Here is a 25,381-nt window from a genome sequence, read left to right on the forward strand (position 1 = left end):
GGGGGGGTAGAGGCGGCCAGCGGCTTTAGGGCCTGTTCCCCAATGGCAGTGACATTGGCAGTGGCTTGGAGGAGGGCAAGGAGAAAGAAAGTAAGAGGGCAGGAAGAGAAACAGAAAAAAAGAAAGGGGGCATGAAGAGAGAAAGAAAGAAAGGGCAGGAAGAGAGGAAGAAAAAGTTGGGGGGGGGGAGGGGAATGAAGTCAGGAGGCATACAGGCTGAAAGAGGAGGAAGAAAGATTGGATGCACAGTCAGAAGAAGAAAGTGCAACCAGAGACTCATGAAATCACCAGACAATAAGGTAGGAAAAATGATTTTATTTTAAATTTACTGATCAAAATGTGTTTGTATTTATATCTGCTGTCTATATTTTACACTATGGTCCCCTTTTACTAAACCGCAATAGCGGTTTTTAGCACAGGGAGCATATGAGCATCAAAAGCAGCGCTGGACATTCAGCGCAGCTCCCTGCGCTAAAAACTGCTATCGTGGTTTAGTAAAAAGGGAGGGGGTATATTTGTCTATTTTTGTATGGTTGTTAGTGAGGTGACAGTGCATAGAGTCATCTGCTTTGACCTCTTTGAGAAAACCCCGGAATAGGAATGATTATTAACATTTTCTCTGCGTACAGTGTGCTTTGTGGTTTTTAAAAAATTTTTATTATTGGTAGATCATTTTGACTTGGCCATTTTAAAAGTAGCTCGCAAGCCCAAAAAATAGCCAATGGTAGACTTCAGAGGGTGGTGGTTAACGGTACCCTCTCTAAAACCTCAGAAGTGACAAGTGGAGTACCGCAGGGCTGTTTTGGGCCCGCTCCTTTTCAACTTATTCATAGGGGACCTGACTCAGGGGCTTCAAAGTAAAATAACACTATTCGCCGACAACGCCAAACTATGTAACATAGTGAGCGGCTCTGATTTACACGATAGTATGACGCAGGACCTGTTTTTGTTGGAACGTTGGTCATCTACCTGGCAGCTGGGCTTCAACGCCAAGAAATGCAAGGTATCCATATTCAAGTTTCATCACGGTGCTCTGGTTTTGGCTCCAGTATTTGTCACTTCTGTTCACCAGGTCTGGCTATCCGTTACCATCTCATATTTTAAAGACTCACTCGTTATAATTAGTGGTGATCCACATGTCTCTTCGTAATGGACATGTCCGATTTTAGCATTTGGATCTTAGTACTATGGGTTTGGTCTTTGCTGGTTTCCTTTCTATAGTATGCTTTTCGTCTGAAATCTTTTGAGTTTAGAATTACATTTTATGACGTATTTTTGTGGTTATAATTGTATGACATGTCTAAAATCGGTTCTATTATTTTTTGTCCCCTCATACAGTGGCAGACCGCCCCGGGTGCCAGCCCTAGGGGGTACACAGCCGGCTGGATCCAGAACCTTCCAAACTGCTCTAAATGGCACCTGCATCTCAGCACGGCTGCCGTACTTATTCTGAAGCAGAGTCGGCAGCCGCACTGAAGTGCAGGAAGGTCCCACGATGACTGCATTTGCTGCCTCTGCCTTCGGAAGACGTAAGTGACGTCGGAAGGGGAGGACCGGCAGCTGCAGTCATTGTGGAACCTTGCTGCAATTCCCTGTGTCTGCCAGCCCACCCCCTCCAATGTCACTTACATTTACAGAGGCAGAGGCAACAGAAGCAGTCATCATGGGACCTTGCTGGTTTGGAGGGAGAGAGGAGTATAGAAGGGTGGTGGAGGGAGAGAAAGGGGGCAGATGCTGATGGAATTGGTGTGCACGGAAAGGAGAGAGAGACATAAGGGGGAAGGATACTGGATGGAATTGGGTTGGAGGGAAAGAAAGGGGGCAGATGCTGATGGAAGTGGGGGGAAGGGAGAGGAGATTGAAATGCCAGACCATGGGGGTGTGGGAGAGGGAAGGGAAGAAGAGGAGAGAGATGCCAGACCATTGAAGGAGGGAAGGGAAGAAGATGGATGCCAGAATAATAGGAGTGAAGGGAGAGATGGAAGGGGAATACAAGGAGAGAAGATGCCATATAGAAGGGGCAGAGAGAGGGTAGACAGTGGATGAAAGGAAGAGAGTGTCAAGCAAAAACCAGAGAAACAATGTAGAAAAAAATTATATTTATTTATTTTTTGCTTTAGGGAAAATGCATCGCTGTTTCTGTGGTGTTGCATTGTATGCAGAGTCCAGCTTCTTGGTAGTTCAATTTAACCTTTGTCTACATTTTTCTATTTTATCCCCCCTTTTACAAAACTGTAGAGCTTTTTTTTTAGCACTGGCCATGATGATAATTTCTCAGAATTCTATGAGAGTCTGAACTGTTACCACCATGGCTAAAAACCACATTACAGATTTGTAAAAGGGAGAGGGGTTAGTTTGTGATTATATATTCCATACTAGGCGAAGGTGTGTTCGAAAGACATAGTTTTCAGTTAGGATTGACTGTGCAGGATTGATCTGTACTAGTCTGGCTTGTTTAGTTTTACAATGGGTGCATTGATATACTGCTCACTGCAATATGCAAGATGCTGCCTTTTCCTAGGTACACTCTTGTGTGATGTGTGGATTGTTACTAAAAATCATGTTTTTCATACAGATGGGGGGGGGGGGTTTGTAAAAAAAATGATGGGCCTCGTGTGTCACATATGCTAGGTACACCACTGCCTTCATAATTTATATCTAATCCACAAGCCTGCTTTTAGGACCTACAGGGTATGTATCCCTCTGATTCATGACAATTTCACTTCTCATGTTATCTTATCCATTCTTTTTATTATACAACTGCCCAGATAAGCATCATTCTTTGACGTGATTGGACCTTGAAAACTAAGGGCATCGGTGTTCTCCCCAGAAATTTTTTCCAGCCATGAAAAACATTTGCTGCATTTAGTGTGCCGGAGTTAAAAAAGTTTGAGAGACGCTGCTCTATACCATTTGAAAGAGGGCAAATATCTAATTATTCACTTCTAGAATTGGATACTTCTTAAATTTAATAAAAATATTATGGAACAAGTGTCAAACCTTAAGAAAGACAGTCATATTGAGCATTGGAAAATAACTAATAATAATTAACTAATACAAATAGTACACATTTAGGGCTCCTTTTACTAATCTGCGATAGCGGTTTTACCGTGCGCTTAGCTCGCGCACAATTGCCGCACATGCTAGACACTAACACCAACATTGAGCTGGCGTTAGTTCTAGCCGTGTAGCGTGGCAATTCTGCACGCGCTAAAAACGCTATTGCAGCTTAGTAAAAGGAGTCCTTAATTTTCCCCACCACCAAATTTCCCTGTCCCGCCCCACCTGGCTTATTTTTCATGCCACCCGGCTGGAAAAAATTTCTAGGGAGAACACTGGATCTGGATTGGCCATTGTTGCAAGCAGGACAATGGGCTTGGTGGATCTTTCTATCTTTTGTATCCCTTCATTTATATCCTACTCTTGAATATTTTTCTGCTGTACTATCAGACTTGTAGTTCTTTTCTAGTTCTGTTTTGTATTATTTATGCTTTGTAAATCGTTGAGATGGTATGGCAATGTTTATATACTTACACATAGTGCTGCCCAATTTCTGATTCACTTTGGGTGAACCGATTCCCTTTTTTAAACCCCCTCCCCCCAAAAAACGGCCTCCCAATTCAGTGACTGACCCTCCTTCCCGTGCCTTCTTAAAGGAAGTGTGGCAGCGCTGACTCTTGCTGGCTGTCTGCTGCCGCTCTTGCTTTAGGAGGCGTGGGTAAGTCGGAAAGGCCTGCATGCTCCCCCAGCTTCCCGCTCTTACCTTAAGATAATCGGCAGCCTGCAAAGAGGATCGCTGGTGCTGTAGTGATCCTTGCAGGCTGCCATCTTCCTCAGCACCATGTTCCCTCTGCTACGATCCTGCCTCTGAAGTCAGAGGAGGGGCAGGACTGCGGCAGAGGGAACGTGATGCCGAGGAAGAGGGCAGCCTGCAAGGATTGCTACAGCACTGGTGATCCTCTCTGCAGGCTGCCAATTATCTTAAGCCGGTACTGAATCTGTATTTGCTCTGTGCATCGTGGTGGTGGGGTTATTCTGATGTACAGTAAAGCGATCACATTAACTTATGGTCTTCCAGGTTTGCAATATTCAAGCTAGTTCTAATGATTGCTCATTAGATTAATTAGGAAAATATTGAAACCTTTAGCTATTTGTGGTGCATCAGTGAATATCAGGGCTTTAAAAGTCCAGCACGAAAGATGGGCTAGTTAACGTGAGCTAAGAGAAGAAGGCCTTTGAATAGGAGGAGTTGTTTCCACCCCTCACTCAAAATTGGTAGCCTCAGCCAAACTTTGCTAATGGCTGATTTGACAGCTGTTCTCCAACGCACTCTTATTTTTCTTCCCTATGGTGACTTTACTAACTGTAGTCTGGCCACTAGTCCTCCCAATTCCCTGTCCAGCTACTGCTGTTTCTATGACCCTTTGAGCTTTAGTATACACAGTTTCATGTTATTTTCACAACAAAAAGAATAAGAGAGTAGAATGGGAATCAACAGTTCAACCTGAAAGAGAGCTATTGAAAGCAGTTGAAAGGGAACCTGAAGAGAGAATGCAAAGTGCAAGACTTCTCCACCCTCTATAGCAGATGCCTCTATAGCTGTTGTTAGGAGACTATATGAACTGTGACAGCTTTTGAAAATATACCTTATGCAAGTACTGAATCTAAATAAATGTTTTATTGTTGTGGCTCCTAAACTGTGGCACAATTCAACTTGAACTGTCTTTTCAAAGACAACAAAAAGTAGAAAAAATAATGTTATTTTCTGTTTTGTGATTACAATATGTCGGATTTGAAAGTGTATCCTGCCAGAGCTGGTGTTAGACCATGAACATGAGCTAGGATTTAATAGATAAAGCAAAAGTATTTTTTGGTTATTTTGTTTACACCACAGCACCAGTGTGGGTAGGAGAAGGCAAAGGGGGTGAAGAGGCTATAAAATAAACCCAGCCCTGGCAAATTAGACACTGGTGACTGAACATGGTATAAAGACAAGTCAAGTTCTGAGATAAGTCTTTTTGGTCTCACATTTTTTCAAATCCTGGCTACTACATATATATATAATATCCCTTTAAAGTTGAAAGGGTTTTAGCTTCATTAAATTGCTTTATAAAATTTTTTTTCAAAAAAAAGACTAAATTACTAGCCAATGATTGGAGCAGGAGTTGTATTAACTACGCGGATCTTCTCAGTTTGTGATTCACTGCTGTGCGTAGGCTCCGATTCTGAGGCCAGAGCCCTTCAAGTATGTTGGGCCTCTAATACAGATATGTACTGTCCAGTATGAGCAGTATTATATACTATTTTCCTGTTTATATTATATGCTGCTGGGATAACTAGTTATAAAATAAACCCACCAGGATGTTGGGGAAAAAAAAAAAAAAGATACCCAATTGGACAGGAAAATCGAATTGAAAAATCGATTCAATAACATCGTCATAGTTCTTAACTGCATAAGCATGATTTCTATGTGGTTTACAAAAGATTATAAACTCAAAACAATTTAAGAATGACAGAACGAAAGTATTTTGAAAAGAGAAGAGGCTCCAAGCCATAACAATGGAAATTGTCTTTCGGGCCCGAAATGTCTTACTTTTACAGCCCTGGACTGAGAATCTATTCAGACGGAGCAAAAGCAGAAAGACGGCAGCCAATGCCATTCACAAGAAAATGGAGCCACCGGATCCTATGTTTTAAGAGTTATCCTTGGACATTGGGAACGAGCGTCTTTGGCCTGTCAACGGCACTTACCGCAGCCCCATCTGGAAGTAGCCCAGGACGTCGGCCAGAGACACATTGGCCACCCCAAAGGGCCGCCGCTTCTCCTGGAACTCGTGGGCCAGGCAGATCCTCCAGCCCCAGTCGGGCACCCGCCGCCCTGCGCTTCGGCCCCGGTACCTGGCCATCAGCTCGTCAGCCGGCATCGCTCCACCCAGGCCGACTGACGGGCTGCGCCTCGGAGCCGGCTCTAAAAGGGCCGGGGGAGGCGGCTCAACCACGGCGTTCGCTGCGCCCGACCTCTGACCCCGCCGAGGCGCCGTTTGTGCGTCAGCGGCGACGGCGAGGCCTGCCGGGCAAACCGGAAGCGGCGTCAGAGGGGGCGGGGCCGACGGAAGAGCCGCCGCCTTGGCCTCCCGCGCGCGCGCGCCCTCTCGCTCTCCGCACCAACGGACGTCTGCGCCGGCTCCTAAGGGGAACGAGGAAGGCGGGAAAAGGCCTCAGCACCCGCTCTCCTCATGGTGAGCAAAAAACCCCCATGATGCACTCGCACTCGCCCCTAGTGGGCCAGACCAACGGTCAAAGCCAAGGAGCAGCAACATGTCTTTCTTTAGATTTGTATCCCAGTAGCTCAGAATGGAAGTAATTAGACCAAGGTTTAAATGTTTGGACATACAAGACTGTGCAGTAGTTAAATACAGGGGCTAGACGGCAAATATAAGTCGTTTAGTTTAGTACAAGTTATTTGAGTTTAGATACAATTTATCAGAGTACAGACTAAGAGAGGACTATACTGAAATTTAGGGAGAAATGAGACAGGGGAGAGAAGAGAGAGGTGGGGGTTGAAGGTGGGATGTAGACTGAGAGAGGGTCAATAATGAGGGGGGAGTTGGTTCCAGAGATGTGGAATGAAGTGGCTGGAGGATCGTTTGCGGGCACTTTCTGACGGGAGAGAGCTTCCAGGGGGAATGCAAAGGCGTATTTCCGATTTTGGGCGGAGGGTGTAGGTGGGAAGCTTGGATTTTATGTAGGAGGGGGTGGTGGCATAAGACATTCCCTGCTAGGGACTTTATCTCCAGGAACTTAAAAACAGCTACGCTATCCTCTGGCAACGCACTCCAGACCTTAACTATTCTCTGAGTGAAAACAAATTTCCGTATTTTTTGTTCCATAAGACGCACTGCTTTTGAAGCAAATGTACAAATTTTGTTACCCCCCTGTACCATTGTAAAACCCATCCACCGCCGCTGCACCACCTTTTTAAACCCACCTGCCCGCTGCCACCACACCACCTTTTTTTTTTTTTTTAATCCCCCACCTTCTGTCCATCATCGCCATTCCCCCTTTTTAACCTGCTGGCCCATCATGTATCCTTCCCTCGTCTTATTTCCCGGCCAGCAGCGAAACAGATCAGCAGCACGGATTTCAGGGGCAAGCTTTACACTCTCCTGCTTGGCCCCCATGCTGCTTTCCAAATGGCTGCCGTAGGTTCTCACAGGATTCGCGAGAACTTACGGCAGCCATTCAGAAACCAGCGTGGAGCCAAGCAGGAGATCGTAAAGCTTGCCCCTGACATCTGCGCTGCTGATCTGTTTCGCCACTGGCCAGGAAATAAGGAGGAGCCCAGAAGAGCGAAGGCTGCGAGCACCGTCTGCAAAGTAGGTGCCGCAGCAGGCAGGGAAGGAGGGAAGCTGGCTGGAGCTGCTGGACCCACGAGCAGGGGATGGGTGGGCAGGATTTAAAAAGGTACCGGGGGGGGAGGCTGGTTGGCCTGGAGTTGGCGGGCTGGCTGGTTTGGGGCTGGCTGGCTGAGGGCAGGCTGGCTTGGGGGCTACCTAACATTAGATGTACCCATCACTACATGTGCCCTGTCCCGGCCTACCACTAGACCACCAGAGGGGGAACAGGGTTCAGGGCACACCATTTGATTCAAAATTTTTTTTCTTGGGTTTTCCTCCTCTAGAGGTGGGTGCATCTTATGGTCCATTGCATCTTATAGAGCGAAAAATACGGTATTTCCCCATAACTTCATCGAGTGTCCCCTAGTCTTTGTAATTTTTGATGGAGTGAAAAATCGATCCACTTGTACCCGTTCTACTCCACTCAGGATTTGTAGACTTCAATCATATCTCCCCTCAGCCGTCTCTTTTCCTGAAGAACCTCAACCTTTTTAGTCTTTCCTCATACGAGAGAAGTTCCATCCCCTTTACCATCTTGGGCCTTTTCATCCTTGACTTTGCATTAACTTATCAACATAATACAGTAAGGCAATAAACAAAGATGTAAAAATTAAATCGGATAAAAAAAAAAATCCAAAGCCTTATTATGCAACAGAGCTACTTAATAATAATAGCTTTGATTTTATGCACCGCAGTACCACAAACAATTCAGAGCGGTTTACAAATAGAAAAGAGACTACACACAGACTGTGATATGACAGAAAGCATTCAGAAATACATCAGCAAGGGTGTGTAGTCAGACAGATTTATCAAAAAGACTAGTATTTTAGCCCGTTACATTAACGGGTGCTAGCTGTCTGTCTTTCTTTCCCCCCACTTCCCTGTGCAGCAGCATTCCCTCCCCCTCCACTTCCCTGTGCAGCAGCCACAGCAGCAGCATTCCCTCCCCCACACCACTTCCCTGTGCAGCAGTAGCATTTCCCTTACCCCCCTTCCCTTCCCGCAGTCCCGCCCCCAAACACATACTACCCTGTGCAGCAGCAACATTTCCCGGCCTTCCCTGTGCAGAAGCAGCATTCCCCCCCCCCCACACACACACACTTCCCTGTGCAGCAGCAGCATTTCCCACCCTTCCCTGTGCAGAAGAAGCATTTTACCACACACACTTCCCTGTGCAGCAGCATGCAGCCATGCACGTGGCCAGCCCCTCCCCATCCACTTAAGAAAACCTCAGTCCTACTCCCTTACAACACCTCAACGCGAAACACAGGAGGGAATCCGGCAGCCCCCCCTCCTTACCCTGCTATGCCGTCCTGCTCTCTCTGGGCCGTATGCCAGAACTCCAGCTGCCTTCCTCAAAACCTTGGCACTATGAAGCCAACGGCAGCAGTGGGAGATCCCAGACGCCACCCATGCACTCGGCGAGTGTAAGAAGAAACCCGACGCAGTGCCGCTACACATCGGACTGGCTTTGGCATCTTCTATCCACTGCGACCAACCCTAGCGGAAACAGGAAGTAGTCAGAGAGGGCGGGCCACAGTGGACAGAAGACGGCAAGGCCAGCGTTAGCGTAGTGTAGCACTTTTCTCTTAATTTAAAGCGGGTGAGCCGGCCAGAAGGAGGAGGCTTTGGCGGTGGTGGTTTTGGCGGTGAGTGAGGGCGGGAGGGAGGGAGTCGCCAGCTGTGCTGTGTGTCTCCGAGTTGCCTGGCCGCCACATCCGCACTCCTGCTGGCCAAGGACTTACTGATCAGAGATCATGGAAGCACGCAGGTAAGTGCGCGTGCGCGGCTAGGGTTTTATTATATAGGATAAGTTTTAACTGATTTTCTAAAAGTTTGGTAAGAAAATGCATTAAAGATAAGCTCACTTAGGCCAGGATTTTCAAAAACCCGCATAAAAATGCGACGGTCTGATAATGCAGCCGTTTCAATACCGAATTAAAAAACAGACATTCTTTAAAAATCGCACATGCAAATAAGATCGGCGGATAGCAACAAAGATTTCCCACATGTGCAGAAAAAACCCTAACAAAAACACACTCTCCTGCTGCTCCTGTGTTGTGATGCAACGGGAGAGATGCCCATTCTCTCCGCTGCTTCACAACACCCCCTTCCCTAAAATCCTGGCCACAACCCCCCCCCTGCAATAGGAGAGATGCTTATTCTCGCCTGCTGCACTAAATAAAGAAAATAATTTTTAAAAATCCTGCCCAGCCTGACCCAAACGTGCCTCCCCTCCCCCGGCAGCAGGAGAGTTGCCCAATCTCTCCTGCTACACTAAACTACCCGCCCTGACTTGTAGTGACCCCCTTCCCAAGTTTCCAAGTTTATTATTTTCTTGATATGCTATCTATCAAAATATATCTAGGCAGTTTACAGTCAATAAAATAAATTTAAAAGCAAATGTTAAAAAGAGGGAGAAAAAAAAGAAAAAAGCCCCATCATAGAATTTAGTGAGGGGGGTTACATAACAAAAGACTGACATCACAGGGGAGGAAGGTGGCAAAAAATACATCGAGATAAAAAATATATATAAATGAAGGAGAGGGGTGGATGGAACATGAGGGGCTAGTTCGCCTCTAGAGAGGCGTTTGGTGATGAGAACCTGAAGTGAAAATTACCATATTTTTCGCTCCATAAGACGCACCTGACCATAAGGCGCAACCTAGATTTAGAGGAGGAAAACAAGAAAAAAACATTCTGAACCAAATTCTCCCTGCCAGGCTCTGCACCCAACCCTACACTCCTTGACAGGCTCTGCACCCTGTCCCCCCTCCCTGCCAGGCACTATACCCTGTCCTCCCCTCTGGTGGTCTAGTGGTAAGCCGGGACAGGGCACAGGGCAGACAGGCCTAGTGGCAGGCAGGCAGGTCCCAAACTCCCATGTTCCCCCAATACCTTAAATCGTATTCCCAGTACCTTAAATCATCCTTATACACCCCACGTACCCCCACAGTACCTTAAATCATCCCCCATGCCCCTATACCCTTTTAAACACCCCCATACCTTATAAATCAAACCCTCCCATGTACCTATTTTTTTAAATCCTGTACCTTTTATTTTAAAAAAAGAAAGGTTTTATTGTGTACAACAGAAAACCAAATATAAAGAAAACCGTACAGGATAAATTTTGGCACTCAATTTTCATTTTCACCCCAGAGCATGCAGCCCCCAACCCCCAGAAACAAATGCAGTGAGGCCCAATGTAAAAGACCCAATGCCAAAAACAAAGAAGACCTCATACCAATCCCCCAATTCACTCTTTCAGAGAAACAATACAGGATATACATCCAATAAACATGAAACATCATGAATAGCCTAACCCCCCCACATACCTCCCAAAGTCCCTCCCCACCCCCAAACCCCCCTCCAATTGCATCGTAGGAAACAAAGGAAGTAGAGAAAGAAAGAGAAATGAGAGAAACAAAGAAAGAGAAGAAAAAAAAAACACAGCAAGCAAGGCGAATGAGACTACCCCCTACTTTTTAAAACTCTTCCTTCCCTCCCTCGACAGCTCCGTACTGTTTCTGGGCAGCAGTCGCATAGTCAGGGGCGCAGAGGTCAGGCACGAGCTTTTCGCGTTCCCTTCTGGCCCTGTGCTGTTTTCTGAATGGCTGCCGGCAGTTCTTGAGAGTTCCGCAAGAACTGCCGCTGGCCATTCAGAAAGCAGCATGGGCCCAAGCAGGAGCGCGGAAAGCTTAGTCCTGACCTCCGCGCTCCTGACTTGTGCACCTGCTGCCCTGAAACAGTACGGAGCTGTCGAGGGAGGGAAGGAAGAGTTTTAAAAGGTACGGGGTTTTTAAAAAATAAAAGGTACATGAGGAGTATGATTAAAAAGACACAGGACCACCAGGCTCCTTGAAAAAGGGACGGCAGTGGCGGTGGCGGGTGGGGTGTTTGTTTTAAAAAGATAGTCCTGTGGCGGCAGCGGGCAGTGTTCAGAAAGGTGGTGCGGGGGTGGGGTATAAATTTTGTATCTTCGCTTCATAAGACACACCAAGATTTCCACCTACTTTTGGGTGGAAAAAAGTGCATCTTATTGAGCGAAAAATACGTTATTTCAGAGAAAGCAAACGAGATCTTAGATTACCTGAACACGGAGATGGACATCCTTACCGCAGCTACTGCTGCGTCGTCTAAAGTGGGTATTCCCCTCCCTACTGGCACTTCAAGTCTTTTTGTGTCCTTCACCAGATACGGTCTCCAAAACTAAACACAATACTTGAGTGGGGTCTCACCAACGACCTGTACAGGGGCATCAACACCTACTGGCTATACCTCTCTTTATGTAGCCCAGCATCCTGGCAGCAGCCACCGCTTCGTCACACTGTTTTTTTCGCCTCTAGATCTTCGAACACTATCACCCCAAGATGTCCATGAAATAAACAATCAAATAACATTTTACCAGATGTACCGTATTTTCACTCATATACCGCACACCCGTGTAAAACGCGCACATGGGTATAGCGCGTGGGAAACTGTAATTTATGTAAAGAAATTTTTATATACCGCACACACCCGTATACCACGCATGCCGCCCCGACTCTCCCGTCGCCGCCCAACTCTCCTTTTGCCCGCCCCGACTCTCCTTTTGCCCGCCCCGACTCTCCTTTCGCCCACCCGACTCTCCTTTCGCCCGCCCCGACTCTCCTCTCCCCCTTGAAGTTCTGTCCCCACCCTGAAAGCCTGATGCCCCCACCCCGACGTCCGATTCACCCCCCCGCAGGAACGCTCGCACCCCCACCCCGAAGGACCGCTCGCACCCCCACAGCCTCCCCACCCCCCCTCCATCATGGAGAAGCTGCCTACCGTTGTCCTGCTGCTTCCTCTGCCGGAGGTCCTGCCCCTTCTCTGAGCCCTGCGTCTGCGCTGCTTCCTCTTCCGGCGGTCCCGCCCTTTCTCTGACGTCAGAGAAATCAGTGGTAGTGCATAAATTAAAATACATATACCTGTATGCATAAATACAAAAAGCACAAAATATAGACTTTAGCCCTCCTCTCCGCTCCCCAGTTTGACAAATGCAGCGCACCATGAGAACCTTTGCAATTTGCAGTTCTTTGCTTAATTCTTTGGTCCTTCTCCTTCCATCTTTAACTATTAAAGAGAACCGCTTTTAAGAAGCTACCCCCCCTCCCCTATTCATTCTCTCCCTTCCTACCTTCCATTTATTTTCATTTTGACTTCGATGTAATTTTGAATCTTCCCTTCCTCCAGTGCCTATTGTATCAACTTTGTCCGTGTCTTTGTCCAGCCTTTGTTGCCCTATTTTAATTTTTTTTTTAAATTATTTCTCTTTTTTAAACTCCAGTTTTAGCAATTGTAAACCATCCAGATATTTGGTTGATGGTCGGTATATCAAATTGTAAATAAACTTGGAAACTACATTCAGCAGAAAGAGAGAGAGCTTTACCAACAAGGTGTTTCAACTAACATATTTCCACACTTGGATCAACAGCGATTTCCTTAATTGGTTCCTGCCCTTAACAGAAGGTCCAAGCTTTGCTTTTGTGCTTGTTTTGGTTCTGTTTGGTAGAACCAAGTCTTGGCATCCCTGTAAGCCATTTTTCCCCATGTTTCTGGAAAACAAGATTCTATATACATGAAATGTTCCCTTATTTGACAATTTGAAATGCTGTATTTTTAGAATCTGCCACCAGATGTGACTATTCCACTGTCGTCCTGCTTCAGTGTGATCTGTGCTGAGGACTTCCTCAATCTGTGAACCCTGCCCAATATAGTAGCTATGATTGAAGTGGTGGCCAAGCTTGTCCGTGGGCCTGTGTTCCTGGCGGGTGAGATGCTGGAATGTTTCATTACCTTCACAAACCCTCTTTCATCTTTCTCCACGTCAGCCAGCAGGTAATGGTTCAGATTTGTTTGAAAGTGTCTATACTCCAAAGCCATGTCCTTCATATTTGTGTGCATCTGTTCCCAAACTGTGTGTGCCAGATTGTCTGCATTAGGGCACAGGTGCCTGCGAATCATAACAACATAAGAATAACCTTAGTGAGTCAGACCAATGGTCCATCAAGCCCAGTAGCCCGTTCTCACAGTGGCCAATCCAGATCACTAGTACCTGGCCAAAACCCAAGGAGTAGCAACATTCATGCTACCGATCCAGAGCAAGCAGTGGCTTCCCCCATATCTTTCCCAACAACAGACTATGGACTTTTCCTCCAGGAAAGTGTCCAAACCTTCCTTAAAACTAGCTACTCTATCTGCTCTTACCACATCCTCTGGCAACGCATTCCAGAGCTTAACTATTCTCTGAGTGAAAAAAAATTTCCTCCTATTGGTTTTAAAAGTATTTCCCTATAACTTCATTGAGTGTTCCCTAGTTTTTGTAATTTTTGACAGAGTGAAAAATTGATCCATTTGTACCTGTTCTACTCCACTCAGGATTTTGTCTCCCCTCAACTGTCTCTTTTCCAAGCTGAAGAGCTCTAACTGTTTTTGTCGCAATAGTTAAAGCTCCAGCCTCAGCACCCTGGGGTTGTGGGTTCAAACCCATGCTGCTCTTTGTGACCCTGGGCAAGTCACTTAATCCCCCCATTGCCCCGGGTACATTAGCTAGTGAGCCCACCTTAACAGACAGGGAAAAATGCTTGAGTACCTGAATAAACTCATGTAAACTGTTGTGAGCTCTCCTAGGAGAATGGAATAGAAAAATAAATAATCTTGGTCGTGCTTCTTTGAACATTTTCTAGCACCACTATATCTTTCCTGAGATAAGAAGACCAGAGTTAAACGCAGTACTCCAGATGAGGTCGCACCATGGAGTGATACAGGGGCATTATAACATTCTTACTCTTGTTAACCATTCCTTTTTTAATAATTCTTCTTAGCATCCTGTTTGCTTTTTTGGCCACCGCCACACATTGGGCAGAAGGTTTCATCGAATTGTCTACAATGATACCCAGATCCTTTTCTTGGACACTAGTCCCCAAGGTGGACCCTAGCATCCGGTAACTGTGATTCCCAATGTGCAATGTAATATGAGATGAGCAGAAGAGTTCTGAACAGATCGATGGGGAGATAGATGGTTTAGTGGAAGGCCAGTAAGAACAGGTTGCAGTTGTTTTGGTGAGAGGTGATTAGGGTATGAATGAGGATCTTGGCAGTGCACTCAGAAAGGAGATCAGCAGAAGCTTATTGCATTCTAACCTGGTGGTTGGAACCCCAATCTTTCCCCAGAGGCGTTTCCCTTCGCATCTCTTCATGGGTGACTGATGACAGATGCCATCCTCTACAGCTGGAGGACACATTGCGAGGGGCATCCTGTTCAGGGACTAAAAAGGTTAGGGCCTCTTCAGCTTGGAAAAGAGATGGCTGAGGGGGAGATATGATTGAAGTCTACAAAATCCTGAGTGGAGTACAACAACTACAAGTGGATCGATTTTTCACTCCATCAAAAATTACAAAGACTAGGGGACACTCGATGAAGTTACAGGGAAATAATTTTAAAACCAATAGGAGGAAATTTTTTTTCACTCAGAGAATAGTTAAGCCAGAGGTTGTGGTAAGAGCGGATAGCGTCGCTGGTTTTAAGAAAGGTTTGGACAAGTTCCTAGAGGAAAAGTCCATAGTCTACTATTGAGAGAGACATGGGGGAAGTCACTGCTTGCCCTGGATTGATAGCATAGAATGTTGCTACTCCTTGGGTTTTGGCCAGGTACTAGTGACCTGGATTGGCCACCGTGAGAACGGGCTACTGGGTTAGATGGACCATTGGGGTAGGAAAAACCTACCTTATTTGTATATATATATATATATATATATATGTGTGTGTGTGTGTGAAATGGTCATTTGCATTTACGTGTGTGTGTATCTTCGCCTGTCTTCTCCATAGCTCGACTAACAAGTATTTTTCTTCTGTAGTGAAATGCTCGCCTGGGCCAGTGCTCAGATCCACTGTCAGTTTCACACTAGTGAGAATCGGGTGCTGCTCCCCCCATCCGAGGACACCAAGCACGATGTCCAGGCAGAGAATGAGACAGTCTTTGTCCCAAACAGGGGTAAGTGCTTCTTCCTTCTTTCCATACTCTCTTGTAACATAGGAAATGATGGCAAATAAGAGTGCAATGGCCCATCCTGTCCATTCGCTTATCTTCATCCATTTTGAGTAGATAAGCAATCTTACACCAACTCACCAGCTCCCACTTCTTTTCTTTTTTTTTTAATCTTTATTCATTTTCAAATCAAACAATAAGTGCATAAAAATATATCATAAAAATAATTTCAATATAGCACTATATTATCTAACATATGAACTATAATAGTGTAAAACTCCCCCCTCCCCCCTTCATCCCATTCTCAATTAAAATAGAATATGCAATGTTATACAGCATATTATAACATCTCGTATTTAATAACATCCCAAATCCACCCTCCTCCCTTGAATGTGCTAGATAAAACTAAGAAAGAAAAGAAAAGGAACAGAAAAGAAATGATGTCTATTCATCACAATATTTTTCCAATGGCCCCCATATCTTTATAAAGTTATTATATGTCCCTTTTTGTACTGCTATTACCCAAGGCACATCACATTCAGCTACACTACGTAGTTCTCTGTATCTGGAGGGTTCAAAATCTAAGTTTATACCCCAAATAATGGAAGGTTACGTAACTTGCCCAAGGCCACAACAAGCAACAGTGGAGTTTGAATCCTGGCTTCCCTGGGCCAGATTTAAGTTTGTCGCCCGACCCCCGATATCTTCCTTCTCCCACTTTTCCTCCAAAGTATACAGATTGAGATCTTTAAGTCTGTCCCCAAACGCCTTATCACAAAGACCACAAACCATTTTAATAGCCTTCCTCTGGACCGACTCCATCCTTTTTATATCTTTTTGAAGGTGCGGCCTCCAGAAATGTACACAATATTCTAAATGAGGTCTCACCAAAGTCTTATACAGAGGCATCAATACCTCCTTTTTTCCTACTAGCCATTCCTCTTCCTATGCAACCTAGCAACCTTCTAGCTTTCGCCGTCACCTTTTCAACCTATTTGACCACATTAAGATCGTCACATACAATCACACCCAAGTCCCGCTCTTCTGTCGTGCACATAAGTTTTGGAACTTTTTGGCACCTTGTATTCTTTTGTGAAATCAGCGGCTTGGCAGGAGACCCAATTTAAAGTTCTCCATAGGGCCTACATTACTAAGGCACGGGGTGCCCGGATGGGTTTGTGGGAGGATGTGTTGTGCACCAAATGCAAGGGGGCCCCCGGGTTGCTATTGCATTTCTTTTTGGAGTGCCCTGAACTCTCGATATGGCAATCGGGGGGGCGGACAGGCTGCTTGCTATACCTATCACGGCAGGGAGATCCCTTGCCGCGATAAGTGTAGCGGCCACGTCTACTCTTAACCCAATTCTGTAACCGGCGTCTGTAACATGAACGTCGGTTACAGAATCGGGGTTAGTGTAGGCCCGATTCTGTATAGGACGCCCCTCTTGGGCTTCCTATACATAATCCGGGCATAAGTGTTTAGAATATTTATTCTCAAGTTCTCCCCTTTTTCCTTCTTCCTTCAGGTGAGCGAGGCCAGTGTATTCTCTCCACGCCACCAAAGATTCTGTTCTGTGATTTGCGACTGGATCCTGGGGAATCCAAATCCTGTAAGTTCTCCTCTCTTTGGGTAGAAAGGAGAAGGGCATCTAAGATTAAGGTTAGTAAGGTATAATATAATCCCACCATTCTCCTTCATCTTTAGAAGGATGATCCAAGCCACGAGTCCTCCTGGGACGAGGTGAGGTGTGCTATGAGCTCTCTATAGTCCTTTCTGACAATAAGCATGAGGCCAATCATTCCCTTTGTGCTCTGGGATGGGTAGGATCAGGAGAGGTTGAAGCATGGGGTACAGTCCCTTCATTCCCTCCTCATTCTGATGGAGAGGAGTAAGGTCAGAAGTGGATGAAACATGGGGTACCATCCCCTTGTTCTCTTATTGCTCTAAATGGAGAGATGATGGGAATGGGTAAAGGATAATGTGGTCCCAGTATGCTCTTTTCCTTAGAAAGCGTGCTAGTGAAGGAATAATTAAGAAGTCTGTTGCATCTGTGCATTCATTCTGTCAATGCCAGGGTGTAATTTAAACAGCAGCATTATATTTTCTCTCCAGACTCATACTGTGAGACTCTTCCCATCGATGGACCCCCTTCCTTTCGAGGACAGAGTGTGAAGTACGTTTACAAACTCACTATTGGATGTCAGAGGGTCAACTCTCCAATCAAACTCCTGCGTGTGCACTTCCGTGTCCTGGTTCTGCATGGTAAAGAAAAGGAGTATCTGCCATTGTGTGATTTGCAGAACTCAATGCATCTCGCAACTTCTATGCATCTTTCCTATAGGGAGACACCTCACTGCACCCCAACAAAGCTCTGCCAGTGCATCTTCTGCTATTACAGTACCGATTGCAACCTCCCCCTGACAGCTCTACCAATGCACCTCATCCATATCCCACAGCACCCCCTACTTCTGGAGTACTGAGATACCCCCCACCCCCCAGATGGCTCTGCTGCCACTGTACCTCATTCCTGCCCTGCAGCACTCTCTCTACTGTTACAGGACTGAGACCCACAGACACAGCTCTTCCAGTAGACCTCACTCCTGCCCTGTGGCACTATCTGCTGCTATTATATTTAAGTCCTGCAGATCCTGCTGTTCCAATTTCCAGTCCTCTGTGTCCCCTCTCACTTCACCCTCCATATGTGCTCGATAGCACAGTTACTTACCGTAACAGTTGTTATCCAGGGACAGAAGGCAGATATTCTCAACAGTGGGTGACGTCACCGACGGAGCCCCGCAGCGGACAGCCTCAAAAGCAGACTTGCTTGAAGATCTTTGTAAGAGCTTCCAAGTGCTGCGCATGTGCGAGTGCCTTCCCGCCCGAGTGCGCTTATTTTCCTAAGTTGAGAACGAAGCAGCATTCATTTATTTCTCTCTAATGTTCATTTTAAGCATTTTATACTATGACAGTGTGAAAAATATTTTAATGGTTGGCTCTGGGTAGGTTTTTAATGCATTTTTGATAGAGCCAGCTCATTTCACCATTAAACAGGCAGGCGCTTGAGTCTTCGGTACTAGTGGGAGCTCCTCAGCACTCACGGCATTTTGCAGCTGACTTAGGTCACTATCCCGCGGCTTCCCTGTTTTCAGGGTTCTACGCGTCAGGAGTGTTTCAACAGCTTTTGCCACTGTTGCGGTGATATACCTTGTGTGTGTGTTTCCCCACTCTCTCCGCTTGAAAAGACTTAACTACTTTAATTGCGACTGTACTGTTATGCCTCACAGTGCTTAAGAAAGAGATTCTGCCCTGTGCTCAGCTGCCCAATCTCAGTTTTTTGCTGTTATGGGTCGGCAGAAGGCAAATTGCTGCACAGTGATGTCAGCGGCATGAGAGTACCCTGTGTTCATACGGGTATCTTCTTGTCTCTCTCGGTGTCCCTGAAGAGTGAGTCTATGGGAGTTTAGAGGTTTTCTTCTTCTTTGAGCCTCTGTGCAGCGCTGTGTGTGTCTGGTAGCACTATAGAATTGATTCCTGAACTGTTTTTTTCTATTTCTAGGGTTCCAGGGATTGCAAGTTTCAAAGCTTCTTGCACAGATTTCTCAGGTCACCATCTTCTCATGGCACCTGCTAGACAGTCCCTCAAACTGACAGGAAGAGCTGTGTGGCTTCTTCTAGATTCAAACAGTTTTTATTGATACAAATATCATCAAATACAATAATACAGCATCAAAAAAAAACCTTCAATATGCATCAATTATTAATAAATTCCAATATCAATAAACCCCACTTATCTATATGAGTTTGAACCTTTACCTTCCCTCGCCATACCCTTCCCACCCAATAGTACTCTCTACCCAAAAATAATTACAGCCCTTAGGATACAAAACTTGCAAATAAATACAGCATCAAAAGACATCAATAATACATCAATTATTAATATACATAATAAATAAATAAATTATTTAAAAAATAGGGGGCGTGGCTTCGCAGCGCACGAAGATGGTCGGGTAGACGAGCTCCGTCGTACAAGGCTACTTTTATTAAGATTTGTTAGTCATAGATTTATGTAAATCGAGTGGAAAGTAAGATTTCAGCGAGAAAATGGCATCGGGTAAACAAAGTAAAAGTAATTTGGCGAATTCAGGGGCGGGAAGTATAAAAAGAACAAAAATGGATTCTGTTTCCCCGTCAGCAGTCCCATTGCCTTCAGATGAAGTTGAAAATAGAGATTTGATGATCGGGCTAAAGAAAATTAAAGAAATTGTAAGCGATAATGCTAAAAATATAAAAGAGGTGAAGGAGGAAATAGAGAGTCTGACTAATAGAATGCAGGCAGTTGACTTCAAAATTGATCTGTTAGAAAAGCACGCTGAAAAATCTGAGGCAGAGGCGCTGGTCTGTAAGAAAGATCATAAGGAAATAGAGCTATTAAAAAAGGATCTTGAAGATTTGTCTAATCGTGAATGGCGGAACAATTTGCGTCTGATTGGGATACCTGAGGGGGTTGAACAGAATGATCCCATAAAATTTGTGACTAACTTTATCCCAAAGATTTTACCATTTAAAAGTTCTTTTCCATTAGAAGTAGAAAGAGCACATCGGATACCGAAGAAAAGATCAAGCAGCCAGAAGGGTCCCCATCCACTAATTTTCAAGCTGCTAAGATATCAGCAGGTGGCAGAAATTATAAAGCTGGCTAAAAATAACAAGGATATTAAATGTCAGGATTCTAAGATCTTTATAGTACCTGATTTTGCAGAAGAAAACAGCTTTTGGACTTAAGACCTAAACTGAGAGCATTGGGGGCAAGATATGGATTGATATACCCTGCCATTATGAGGGTGACTTATGAGAATAAAACTTATAATTTTGAAGACGCAGTCAAATTAAAGGAGTTTTTAGATCAATATGATTTGCCTATGGATTCATGAAAGTATATAGATACTGTAAGGAATACGTTTAAATTTTGTGTTTGTTTATGTATTATTTCTGATATAAATTGGAAGATATGTCATTCAAAAATAAAAGGAAGACTAATACCTTATGGGGAAAAAAAAGGATTTGTTGCAGTTAAGGTTTGAACAGGATCAACATTCTAATAAGATCAGATGATAAGTTAAGTGTGAGGCATACTGCATTGTTCAGATGGATTGACAGTGGTATGAAAGAATATCAGATATTTGGATGATAAATATATTACAAAGAGGAAATAGAACTTTAAAGAGATAAATAAAAATAGGGAAAAGAAGATTTTGGAAAAGATGGACTCTGTAATGGAATCTGATGTGAAGTGCTGGGACTGTAGGGATCGCTTGTATGATACGGCTTGATCCTTACTTGTGATAAATTGGAAATTGGGCTGAAAAGTGATGTGAGATGCTGAGACTGTGAGGATCGCTTGTGTGATACGGCTTGATCCTTACTTTAATTTTTAATTCACATCTGAGATTGATTGAAATAAAATTGATGATACATAGGTATTCCTTTGAAGATGTGTGGAATCTACAGTTTATTTTGAGAAGAAATTGAAACTGGTTCTTCAAAGATAAGAAGAATTGCTGATTGAACTTTGCTTGGAAAAAATTGAAAGAAGATGAAGAAATGGAAATAAGAAAGTGCAATGGACTAGGATGTGAAATATTAGGATTGTGAGGCTTATATATATGATGATTGATTTCAACTTGATTTAGGTATTATATCAGAGATTTGCTTAACTTAAGTTTGGTGGGATATAGATGTGGTATTGGTGATATATGGAAAGTACAGATAATTTTAAGATAATTCTGAAATAGATAATAGGATGTATGGATGATGCATCGGAGTGTGGTGAATAGATAATTGATGTGTTATGGAAAGGATGATAGCCTGCTCTATTAATTATATAGTAGAATAAATGATTATAGTCATGATAAGATATTGAATGTGAGTGATTAGGTTCATGCAACATTTAAGGAGCAGCAATAGAAATGCAGATATGCAACTTCATAAATAATAGATTAATTTGAATGGTTAATTAAAAAAAAAAAGAAGGGTATTAATTGTTGATGGGTATAAAATATAGGACTGGATTTCTAAGGTAATGAATATCACCTTTTTATATAGGTTTTAGGGTTATAGTGTGAAAGAATGTATGAGAGTTTGAATGAATGGAAAAGTTTATATAAAGGGATTGTATTATTTATGGATATATAAGACATTGAATGGATTGAATGTAGGAATGTTTGGAGCTGATTATTTTGAAAGAATTGGAGGGAGGGGAACTATATTGAATTATAAATGTTCGAAGATAAAGTGTTTTTTGTTAAATATGAATTTATTTTATGAATTTAAATAGAAGGAGACTTCTCTTTCTTTTAAGTAATTTAGTGGTGTTAAGCAACAATGAATGCAAGGAAAAGAGGAAAATATTGATTGGACAAAGAATTTTAAGGGTTATTTGGTTATTAAAAGATTTACATGATAATAATTAGGATGAATAGTAAGCATATGAAATTATTTAGGAATTTAGCCTGGGGGGAGTTTTTTTTTATTTACTTAGGCTAAGTATGTGCGTTTCGAAGTTGGCATTGATGTATGGGGGGGGGGTTTGGGGGAGGGGGGTTTTGGGTGGTTATCTGAGTGGGGACTCGGGAGTATATTAAATTTTCAGTTTGGGGGAAAGGATTATTTAATACTTATTATGCAAAAGTATATATTTATTAAGTTTTATTTTAATTAATGGATTTTAAAATTTTTTCTTTAAACGTTAATGGCCTTAATCATCCGATAAAAAGGAAAAAGACGCTTTTATACTTAAAGAGACAGAACGCGGATGTCTGTTTTATACAGGAGACTCACCTTACTGGGGACGAATCAAAGAAACTAATTGGAAATTGGGTGAAAGATTGCTTTTTTGCCCCTGCAGTAGGGAAAAAAGCTGGAGTTGCAATCTTGATTAGTAAAAAATGCAGTGCAATATTTAACATAGTGGTTGCGGATCAATTAGGAAGATGGTTGCAAGTAAGCATGAGTATGGGCAATACTGCTGTGGCGCTTTTTAATGTGTACGCTCCTAATTCGAATCAGAGTGAATTTTTTAAAACTTTACAACAGATAGTTTTACCACTGGCTGCTAATAATTTGATAGTGGCAGGAGATTTCAATGCTGTAATGGACCCTATAGTTGATAAAAAACCTAGTAAAATTTTAAAATCATTAGGGTTGGATAACTTCGCAAATTCCTGTAATTTAAAAGATATCTGGCGCATTCTTCATTTTAATGATCGAGAATTTTCATTTTGTTCACAGGTTCATAAATCTTTTTCTAGAATTGATTATGTTTTGGTTTCTGATCAGTTAGTGCAAAATGTTACTCAAGCAGAGATAGAACCAATAATTTTATCAGATCATGGTGGGGTGTGGATAAGTTTAAATCTTGCTGATCAAGATAAAGGTAGGCCTGTTTGGAGGTTTGATAATGCGCTGCTTTTATATCCAAAATTTTGTGAAGACTTTCAGGTAAAGATTAATGAGTATTTTCAATTTAACAATATGGAGGAAGTCTCAATATAAATTTTATGGGATGCTTTTAAGGCGACCATGAGAGGACAAATAATATCATTCTCAGCTTACTCTAAAAAACAGTTAAAACAACAATTTTATATGTTAGAAAAAGAGATTAAAATCTTAGAGGCAAAATTGGTTGAGAAATGGGAAATTTCTACGTTGCACTTTAAAACTAAAGTGCAAATATAATGAGATATCTTCTAAATTGGCAAGAAAAGGTATTCTTTGTCAGCAAGCTTTATATTATGATAATTCAAATAAGGCGGGAAGATTACTTGCTAATTATTTAAAAGTTAAAAAAAGGATGAAAATAAGTGCAATTAAAGATGAAAATGGAGATACTCAATCTCAAATTGGGCCTATATTAAAACAATTTTTAAAATTTTATAAGGGCTTGTATTCTTCTGAATCTTATTTAGATAAAGAAAAGGATGGTTTAGAATTTTTAAGTTTTATTGAAGGACCAAAAGTTCCGGATCATGTAAAAAGAAGTTTGGAAGAACCAATATCAATGAAGGAATTGCAAACAGCATTGAAGTCTCTTAGAGTGGGGACCGCTCCAGGTGGTGATGGTTTTACAGTAGAGTTTTATAAAGCATTCCAAATTACTCTATTACCTCTATACCTGCACCTTCCACCAACTAGCCAGCCAGATCGGGACCAGCGTGGGAGCCCTGCTCCGCCCCCCCCCCCGATCCAGCTGGAGGACACACACTGAAAAGGCCCAGCGCCTGCACCTTCCACCAACTAGCCAGCCAGATCGGGACCAGCGTGGGAGCCCTGCTCCGCCCCCCCCCCCAATCCAGCCGGAGGACACACACTGAAAAGGCCCAGCGCCTGCACCTTCCACCAACTAGCCAGCCAGATCGGGACCAGCGTGGGAGCCCTGCTCCGCCCCCCCCGATCCAGCCGGAGGACACACACTGAAAAGGCCCAGCGCCTGCACTTTCCACCAACTAGCCTGCCAGATCGGGACCAGCGTGGGAGCCCTGCTCCGCCCCCCTCGATCCAGCCGGAGGACACACACTGAAAAGGCCCAGCGCCAACAGCACGCTGCCGTTCGGTGCACCAACGAAGGCGCACGACAAAGGCGCCTGCGCCTTAGTGAGCGCCTTCGTGGAGCGCCTGCGCGAAACGCCTGCGCCCCAGACCACCTGAACGCCTGTCGACCTCCAAGTCAGGTAATATCTTCATAGCACAGCTTCTCACTGATACTCGGTTACTGCATATTGTATTCAATTGCCTAGTCTTAACTTGGTTAGTCATTACCTTACTGTTTACCTGTCTCTACAGCAAATAATTTTCTGACTCAGTACCTTCTCTCTCAGTACTAACACTTTTACACTACTCTTTTAATCAGTGCATTAACATGATACCCCCTCATCACAGCATGTGGTTACTACTTATTATCTTACACTTACTTAGCTCTAGATGCAAGGCAACCTCCCCACCCTTCCTCCCCCCTCCCCCCACCCCATTCTCTATTTGCACCTTCAAGCCCAAACCCCCCCCCCCACCCTTATCAAGGCTTCCTTCGACATCCAAGAGATCCCAATCCTAACTACTTTCCACAGACCTTCCAGACCCTATACCAAAAAAACCAGAGTACTAAAAAACATAGCTCCCACCCATCCCTCCCCCTCCACCCCCCTAAGCTATACCAGCCTCAGAGGTTCCTACCTGAACATAAGATCTATGAGGAACAAATCCCAATTAATCCACGACTGGCTCACCGACACCAACCCTGATTTCGTCTTACTAACAGAGACTTGGCTACTCTCAGATGAAGACATCATCCAAGAATGCCTCCCCCCTAACTTCAAAATTCTCTCCTTAGCAAGAGAAAGAGGCAGGGGTAGAGGTCTGGCCGTAATCCTCAAAGACAACTTAAACGGCTCCATACTCAGCTCTAAATCCTCCCCCACCTTGGAAATCCTCTCTCTAAAGCTTCAATCAGAACTGCTAGTCGACTCCCTTACTATCATTCTGACATATATTCCACCCAAAAAATGGTCAACAGCCAAAGAAGAATTTCAGGAATTCCTTCTATCCAATTCACTTTCGGGCCCTTACAACCTCTTATGCGGCGACCTTAACCTACATTTAGAGAATCCAGATCTACCTGAACCCACCGAATGCTGGTCCTTTCTAACATCCCTAAGCTTCCCTCAAGCCCCCCCAATATCAACCCACACAAAAGGCCATCAACTGGACATTGTATCACTGAACAATTCGCACTCAACAAACCCTACGATCCGACTAATATCAGAAACCTGGTCAGACTCACTTTGGTCTGACCACAAAATATGCAACTTCAAGTTAGAATGGCAACAGACATCATCAACGAGGAACGCCAAACACAAACCCACTCTATTTAAAACAAGCAGAGGCAAACTCAACCCCATAGAATTCTGGTCTCACTATGACATT

At 44.0% G+C, this 25,381-nt stretch overlaps 2 protein-coding genes across 3 annotated transcripts in view; one reads left to right on the forward strand and one right to left on the reverse strand.

Moving 5' to 3' along the window:
- The window catches only part of GBA2 (glucosylceramidase beta 2), a 181,230-nt gene extending 175,165 nt beyond the window's left edge, over positions 1–6,065 (reverse strand). The window contains exon 1 of the mRNA XM_033936957.1: positions 5,752–6,065. Coding sequence (XP_033792848.1) covers positions 5,752–5,924 — 173 coding nt within the window. The 5' untranslated portion in view covers positions 5,925–6,065. The remainder of the gene's footprint in view (positions 1–5,751) is intronic.
- A 22-nt stretch (positions 6,066–6,087) lies between these two features.
- RGP1 (RGP1 homolog, RAB6A GEF complex partner 1) overlaps positions 6,088–25,381 on the forward strand; it is a 68,522-nt gene continuing 49,228 nt past the window's right edge. Inside the window, exons 1-5 of one of the 2 annotated variants that reach the window (XM_033936971.1) lie at positions 6,088–6,239; positions 13,042–13,256; positions 15,276–15,412; positions 16,932–17,015; positions 17,519–17,668. In XM_033936971.1, the coding sequence (XP_033792862.1) occupies positions 13,141–13,256; positions 15,276–15,412; positions 16,932–17,015; positions 17,519–17,668 (487 nt within the window). In that variant the 5' untranslated portion in view covers positions 6,088–6,239; positions 13,042–13,140. The remainder of the gene's footprint in view (positions 6,240–13,041; positions 13,257–15,275; positions 15,413–16,931; positions 17,016–17,518; positions 17,669–25,381) is intronic. The other variant, XM_033936981.1, reaches the window with a different exon arrangement.

Source organism: Geotrypetes seraphini, chromosome 1 (genome assembly GCF_902459505.1).
Source record: "Geotrypetes seraphini chromosome 1, aGeoSer1.1, whole genome shotgun sequence".
Taxonomy (NCBI): domain Eukaryota; kingdom Metazoa; phylum Chordata; class Amphibia; order Gymnophiona; family Dermophiidae; genus Geotrypetes; species Geotrypetes seraphini.